Source organism: Fulmarus glacialis, unplaced genomic scaffold, assembly GCF_000690835.1.
Source record: "Fulmarus glacialis isolate BGI_N327 unplaced genomic scaffold, ASM69083v1 scaffold14841, whole genome shotgun sequence".
NCBI lineage: Eukaryota > Metazoa > Chordata > Aves > Procellariiformes > Procellariidae > Fulmarus > Fulmarus glacialis.
In genome coordinates this window covers 18,592-26,097 of record NW_009192230.1, presented here as the reverse complement: position 1 = coordinate 26,097, position 7,506 = coordinate 18,592, and the positions used below count along the sequence as shown (strand labels likewise).

General features: G+C 55.2%; 2 protein-coding genes across 3 annotated transcripts in view; one reads left to right on the top strand and one right to left on the bottom strand.

The window, feature by feature from the left end:
- The window catches only part of LOC104083497 (anoctamin-7-like), an 824-nt gene extending 429 nt beyond the window's left edge, over window positions 1-395 (top strand). Inside the window, exons 2-3 of the mRNA XM_009587000.1 lie at window positions 30-149; window positions 300-395. Of these exons, the coding sequence (XP_009585295.1) occupies window positions 30-149; window positions 300-395 (216 nt within the window). The remainder of the gene's footprint in view (window positions 1-29; window positions 150-299) is intronic.
- Window positions 396-3,339: 2,944 nt separating this feature from the next.
- HDLBP (high density lipoprotein binding protein) overlaps window positions 3,340-7,506 on the bottom strand; it is a 19,848-nt gene continuing 15,681 nt past the window's right edge. For both annotated transcript variants that reach the window (XM_009586998.1, XM_009586999.1), the window contains 6 exons: window positions 7,196-7,339; window positions 6,976-7,014; window positions 6,792-6,938; window positions 5,226-5,342; window positions 4,637-4,765; window positions 3,340-3,889 (listed from right to left, as the gene is read on the bottom strand). In XM_009586998.1, the coding sequence (XP_009585293.1) occupies window positions 3,803-3,889; window positions 4,637-4,765; window positions 5,226-5,342; window positions 6,792-6,938; window positions 6,976-7,014; window positions 7,196-7,339 (663 nt within the window). In that variant the 3' untranslated portion in view covers window positions 3,340-3,802. The remainder of the gene's footprint in view (window positions 3,890-4,636; window positions 4,766-5,225; window positions 5,343-6,791; window positions 6,939-6,975; window positions 7,015-7,195; window positions 7,340-7,506) is intronic.

Here is a 7,506-nt window from a genome sequence, read left to right as displayed (position 1 = left end):
GGCCAACCTGCACGTTGGCTCACTTCCAGCGCGTGGTTTTCTTTATCGGACGTGTGATTGCATGGCTGGTACCTGACATTCCTGAGTCCGTGGAGGTCAAGGTGAAGCGTGACTGGTACCTGGCCAAGGAGGCCCTGGCTGAGAACAAGGTGGGCTGTGGCCACTCCTCCGCCTCCTCCTTTAAAGCCTTTTTTGCTTTAAATTTGCGCAGAGGCACAGGCAAGCAAGAAGGCAGCCCTGTAAGGAGTTGCGGCAGCTCCTACTAGTGCAAACACCAGCTCCCTTCTTCTGTGGTTCAGGTCCTTTTGGAGAGATGGGAGACAAGAAGCAAGGCCAGCATCACGGATCCAGCCGTGGGTAGGGACTGGGAAACGGAGCAGTTCGCCAGCAGCTGAGCGCCACGGTGTGCCCTGAGGCCCATGGCTCGGTGCTGGGACCGAAGGGCTGCCAACCAGCTCCTCCTTGGGCCAGCCTGGAGCCACAGGGCAGCAGGCATGCCTTCCCCGCCCGGCCGGCACATGGGCATTTGGGGACGGCTATTGCTAAAGGCGGGGAGGCACGCAGCTGGCTCTGGGTGTTTGTCCAAACTTGTTGGCGTTACCGCAAGGTAACTCCACTGCTGCGTAAACAACCTGGCACGGAGCGAATTAAAGGAGGCTGGCCACGCCGCATCCCTGGGCTGTGCTCAGCTAGTGCAGGCAGCGCCTGCCCACAGCAGCTGCACGGTGGGTCAGCGCAACCGCAGCTCTGCTTGCCACTCGGGGCAAACGAAGGTGGGGCTACGGCCTCCCGCACTGGCTCTTGCTTCTCCTGCCTCCACCCGTGCTGGATGTAACCACGGCTGGAGGGTTTGCTCCTGCCAGCACCAGCAGGTACAGTGGGAATGGCTGAGCTGCTGTTGGCGGGGGAGAGCTATGGAGATACCGGGTGAACTTGAGAGGCATGCTGTGACGCTCTGACACGGCAGCCCCTGAGCCAAGCTTGTATCGGAGAGCAAGCTTCTATCGCCTATCGGAGAGCAGCAGCTTGGCCCCAGCTGGTGGGTGCTGTGCAGCAGTGCCAGTTGCAAAGGCAGACGAGAGGCGCTGGTTATGGAGGAGGTGAGCAAGAGGGACCATGGCTGGTGCCTCCCTTCCCTCCCCTACACTGGCAGCGCCCCCGGCACCACCTCCCTGGGTGCGAGCAGGTCGGTGCCTCCCCGCAAGGAGGGTGCAGCCTCTGCCGCTGCCCGGCCCTGCTCTCGCCTCCTCCCTCGACCCAGCCGCTTGCTGCGCAAGTCCCGCCTCAGCAAAGGCATCGCTGCAGCAGGGGCTCACGTGTGCAAGCTGGAACTCCTCAAACCGGGCTAAATCCAGCCAAGCAAGGGCTGCCTTGGACCTCAACCCACCAGTAGAAATAATATCCGTGACACTCCAAGCTGTTTCAGGTTTTATTTTAGAATTTATAAAATTCCAGTGTCATCCATACTCATGAGCCTTTTTACATGTTTGCATATAGTCTCCAAATTCCAAAGTTAAGGCCAAGGGATCATTGCTATGGAAACGTACAATATGGAAGACGTCAAAGAGAGGAAATGGACACATGCCACAGTCTGCTGCGGAAGGAGGGTGGTGGGGGGACAGTACTAGGTACAATCACTTCATGACCTTCTTTAGAGTGGAGGATCGGGCTATGGGGCACGAGCCCAGACAGTGGTGCCCCAAATGTAACTCAAGCCTAGCTGTGCAACTGGTGAGGGCACAGGGGCCATAAAGAGGAAGAGGGGGGCAATAGGCTTGGTGACATAGGACAGACCTAAGCTACAGGGGTAATAACCGTTTTCTGACAGACGCAGATGCAAGGGTGTCACCCTAGTTCTGTCTGACCCACCCTGTCTCCCGTGCTGGAGGCAAGGCCACCCTGTCCTTCGGGGGCAGCCAGGTGCCCTGCAACGGGCCGTGGTCAGCTTCAGTCATTTCTCAAACTTAAGGAGAGCACTGTGAGGTTTTGGTTCAACTTCTGCATAGCAGCCTCTTCCAAGAAGAGCTGGCATGGGAAGGAGAAGCGTCGGCATGTCAGGCCTGCTGGACAGAGGGAAAGGCAAGAACGCTGGCCTCGCCTTGCCAGAGTTTTGGGCCTTTGCTTCGTAAGCAGCACTAGAGAAGAGAGGCTACGGACTCCTGCTTGTCCAAGAGCTGAAGCAGCTGGGATAGAGGAATGGCTCAGACTACAACCTCTGTAGGAATGAGGCAGGGGAAGGAGGGAACACAGAAACTCCACGCTCCCTGCCTCCCTCCACAAAGACGTGGTTTTCCTCTTACTGGCTGGAGGAGCTTGGACACAGCCCCCTTCGAGCAAACCGTGGCAGGGCCTAGGCGTAAGCGGCCCAGAGTACAGAGCATGGATCACCCTCTACCGCCCATACGACGGAGGCCTCGGGGAGGGCTCAACACACCACGCCATCAGCCCCCCCAGTGCCATCAGAGCAGAAGCCTGGCTCACAACCTCTGGAGCCAAGGGCTGCAGCAAGGCTGTGCCTATGGCCTTGGGGCCAAGTCCTGTTCTAGCGCAGCAAGCAGTCCTACGGATCTCTCATTCACAGCCTGCCTCATCGTCACCGCGCTCAGCTTCCCTCCGGAGGAGCTCCCACAGCCACTCGGAGACAAAAGGCTCCTCTTGCTTTTCCTCCACGCTTCTGCTCTGGGTTCCAGGGTAAGAGCTGGAACAGCTGCTTATCCACTCACACTGAGAGGCCACCATCGTACTGACTTTTGAGGTAGAAAGAAGGCAATAGTAATAGGTGTCCCTACCGCTCATGCCTCGATGCTGCAGTGCTAGCAGAGGACTACAGCTTCTCAAGGTTGTGCTTCCCACCAGCTTCTCCTGGGCCATGCCACCGCAGCAACCTTGGCCGACCCAAATCTGTCCCATCCAGTAATATTGCCATGTGCTGGCTCGCCTGCCTGCTCACACTGTTGGCCGTTGGGAAGGGTGAACGAGGGAACGCGGGGAACTAGGAGCGGGGTCTGTCATCACGCGCTGGAAGACTCGTCAAGCGTGCAGGCTGGGGCTGTGCTTGGTGTGGCGCAGGGGCACACTCGCTACGCGCTGCACTCAGAGATGTTTGCCTGACCAGGGCAGCCGTACATTGTTCTGGACCTTCCATCTCTGCTGCCTCTACAGTCTATTGAAGGTTTTGTTCCTTTAAAAAGCAAGTTTCTGACCTTTTAGATTTAAGCTCTCCCCACAGTCAGCTATCAGCATTAAATGAATTTTTGGCAGTTAAAAGGAAAAAAGTTGATTGCACTCTACAAAGGTAAGGTAAGGCCTGGGATAAACACAAAGGAAAGAGGGCAAACGTTTTGGCTTTAGAAAGTCAAGGAAATTTATTTCCTGAGGTCATGAGACAGGAAGTAGATTCCTAGCCACAGTAAAGGAGGTCTCCTAATGAAGGCGAGAATGCCTAGTAAGACATGCTCAAGAGAGCAGATTGCTCTGCTAGCGCTTGGGAAGCTGCAAATCTTAGCCACTTTGAGTCAATTGTGAAGTTTCTAACAAAAACACGCACATTTAGTGTTTGAATCTGAGTGGAAGTCTTGTTCCAAAGGAGGAAAGAATATCCATCAAGAGATGAGGGTGGGTCCTAGCCATGGTGATAGCTGAGGGGAGCAGGATGGGGTCTAGCACTCCAGACACCATTAGGAGACCTCTTGGGGCAAGTGACTTGTGCTCCAGCCGCTGGGTCAGATTTCAGACAGGAAGTATTTGTGGCAGGTTAGTGTCAGGTCAGCGGGCTGGAGGAGATGTTTCTGCTTCCAGGTCATTATCGTTTGGGTCCCCAGGGAAGAGTCTTGGGGGCCACTTGAGCCCCAAAGCTGGGGAAGTCTTCAGAACTGCTCATATCAGGGGCCTAGAGCAAACAAAAAGGGAACAAGTTAAGCTCCTGCCCTGCTGCAAACCTGCATGGTGCGCCCCTGAGCTAAGAAGCATTTCTGATGTCCCATGAGCAGATACAATGGGTGAGGCCAAAAAGGATCATTATGTCCTTAGGACCGCTCAGGGTGGAAGGTTGAGCCATCTAGAGATGACAGTTAGGAGGGTGCAGACAGGAGCAAATGGCAGGCGGATCAAGGGCTCTGAGGGCCCAATCTCAGTAACTCGGTCACTGGGGTGGGGTCAGGCCAGTCCTGCAGCAGCCCTGGGGCAGCTGAGGACAGAGCTGCCACATGTCCCAGCTCACTGCTCCCAGCCAGAACACAGCTGCAAACATTGAGCTGGTTCTGTGCTGCAGCAGAAGAGTCAGAAGTCCCAGGGCCCTGTCCCTACCCCTAAAAACAACATGACCTGGCAGGACACTTTCTAGTAAGGGTCCCCTATTCCCCAACAGCTCCACAGTGGCGTAGTTGAGTGTGGTCAAGATGTTTGGAAGAAAGAGATAGCAGTGCTTTGGAAGCTGGAGAGGCAGAGCCCAGGCCTGCCCTCCGCTTGCACGGGCCACAAAGAGGAGGAGGGCCCTTCACGGCTTTCTCTGCCACCAAGGGAGGGAGAGTGCTCTGTTTCCCCAGCCGAGATAGGAGGGCCAGACCTCAGAATAGGTCCTCAGCAGAGGGTGCCACACTCCCTGTGCCCCCAGGCGTGTAGCAGAAGCAGCACTCACCTTTTCGTTGTTGACAGTGGCCCAGGGGGCATCTCTCACCACAAAGCCCTTGGATGGGGCCTTGGACTCTTCATGTGAAGAGGGCTTCATATACACCTGCATTGCCTCGTTGTCCACCACATCTGCAAGCTGCAGTGACACGGCCCAGTTAGGAGGGGATCTTGATAGTTCCTCAAACTGGTGTTACACACCTCCCCCCCCATCTCACCATGCTGCAACCCGTCCAAGGTCACCAGCCTGTTCTACCAATGACTGAACAGTGTTTCTGCATTAGTTGAGGGCCACCAACTCCTAACTGATGCAAGGTGCAGCAAGGCAGTCATGTGCACATCCTGGTGGTGTCCCAGCATTCTTATTTACTGTCCCCTCCTGGAGGGGGGGGCCAGACCTCTGCTTCACAGAGCACAGCCTGGGGCTCTGCACCCAGTTGGTCTGAGGGACAGTTGCAGATGAGGGCTGACTGCCACCTGCACAGGGCTCGAGTTCTCCAATGCAGTGGTAGAAAATACCACAGAGATATTTCAGACATTTAGCTCTATGGCAGAGGAAATCCTTGCTAAGCCCCTGCACAGATTTGCTGAACACTTACATATTCCTCCTCCAAGTTCAGGATGTGATCGATAGCTTCTTCCACGTTCTCAGGGAGTCCTGTCACAGTCACACAGTTGGGGTCAGGAGCTCCACTCTGGGGAAAGCGAATATCCACCTGCAACACAAGGAACAGGTCAGGACTTACACCTGCACATCTGAAAAGCCACAGACTTCTCATGATCCTCGTCATTAGATTCCCTGATTTGTTCACTGCCATAAGTCTGTTTAAGACCTCCCTAGTTCAGATGTTGGGGGGTGCACTGGGATATACCTGGCCCTGAAGCCTGTCTGGTTCCCCCGTGAAGGCAGGCAGAACAGTCCGCAGTAACAACCCACCTTCCAGCAGCCCCTGCTGTTCTCACTGCCCAGAGGACCACTGCTTTCTGCGCAGCACCTCCAGCAGAAGCAGAAGAGGGCTGCATTTCCAGACAGTGTCCTCACACTGCGGCAAGCATTTTCACCATCAAGCCATTAGCATGAAGCACAATAAGCTTTCTGTCTCCTCCACAGATAGAGTAATCCTGGCTGACAATCATTTTATGGAGCTGCCTTAGTGTACCCTGTACACAGCCACTGAGCTCTCTGACAGCTTGCCTTCCAGATGGGTGCAGCGAAGCCACACAAGACAGGACCACAACCAAAGGCTGCTCATTTGGGAACCAAACAGCTTGTTTCAACAACTGAGCCCAGCCAAGATGCAAGTCTCTGAAGCCTCATCACTCTGGATTCACATTCACTACTGTCCCTATAGTAAAGCATGCTTCTACTGCCACAGGCTGTCAGGGAGAAAGGTCACTGCCCTTCCCAGAGTCGGCTGACTTTGCCAAATCTGGAGCCCTGGGAGTGTGTCGAGATTCCCAAAGTCAAGGGAATCAACAGTGGCCTAGAGAGACAAAGAAATCCAGAGGATTTCCTTGAGTTAAGCTCAAGCTGAGGGCGTCTGGGCACAGGCCCCTCCCAGAGGCCCCCAGCAACAGGCCTGACTGTCCACTTCCAGTAATCGGAGCAGCTGGCATAACCACCTCCTCCCTTTGAAGACCATCCAGGACAGTGTCTGCAAGAAACCCACTAAAAGGACTGCACTGAGGGACAGAGCTCAGTGCTGTTTGCAGGGCTAACCCAGAGCATCAAGGCCACATTTCCAGGTTCCTCTTCTGGCTGTGTTCCAGCAAGACAGGAAGAGCTCAGCCTCCTCCCTGCCTGGCCCCCAGAAGAAGGGCGACTCACAGCTCAGGTCCTGTGGGGATGCTTCAGCTGGTGTCTGGGTGTGGTGTCCAGATAGCCCAGCTGCCTAGGGCATACCAGGGTGCCCTGGCCCAGGGATTCTGTTCACACGCTTGTGGTGACAGAGCTGGAGGTGAGCAGGACAGCACTGGCTTTTCCTTTGCGCCTGTTCCAGCTGAAGGTGCTAAACAGGCACAAGACACAAGGACCGCAAGATGTGAGCCTCACGCTCCTGAATTCAGCCACCAGCACCAAGCTGCTACCAAGCTCTTAGCACAGGAGCAAGCGGCACCACCCCCGCCCCAGCCTGTCCCACCTGTAGCATTGTCCCACTGCTCACCTTGAACTCATCCATGATTTTGCGGATGGCTTTACCACGTGCACCAATGATGCGTGCATGAACACGATGGTCCAGAGTCACATCCTCAGAGACCATCTGCTCCAGCTCACCAACGATCTTCATGATGGCATCCCGGGCAGCCTCGGCCTTCTTCTCATAGCCAGTGATGGTGTTTTTTTTTGGCATTCTTCTCATAGCCAGTGATGGTGATCTGGTCTTGGGCCTGGGGCACAGGGAAATGTGTGAGAGACCAGGCTCATAAGCAGCTGAGCAAGCCTTCTCCCTGATAATCCCTTTTACTCTCCACTTTATCCAAAGGGAGGTCAAAGCCGTAGAGAAGATGCTGTGTGTTCTATGCTCAGAGACAACCAGCAGCCCTCCTTGCACCCCCTCTGACCTCTCACCTGACTTTCATCATCCTTGTCGGGGAACTGGATGTTGACCTCATGCTCTGTGCGTATCTGGGTGATCACTGCTCCCTTCCGCCCAATGATTTTAGGGTGATACTTGGGATCCACAGTGACTGTCAGCTTGAAGCTTCGCAAGGCCTGGAACAGGAGAAACAGAGTGAGATATAACAGCAGGCAACACGGCATGGCTGGTCCAGTGATGTCCATCTAAGTCCCAGAGCTTCCTTCTGGCTTCTGAGGTGCGCAGAGCAGATTCTGCAGGGTCCTGCCTGAGTGTACGTGGCTACAGAAGAGCACCCAAGACA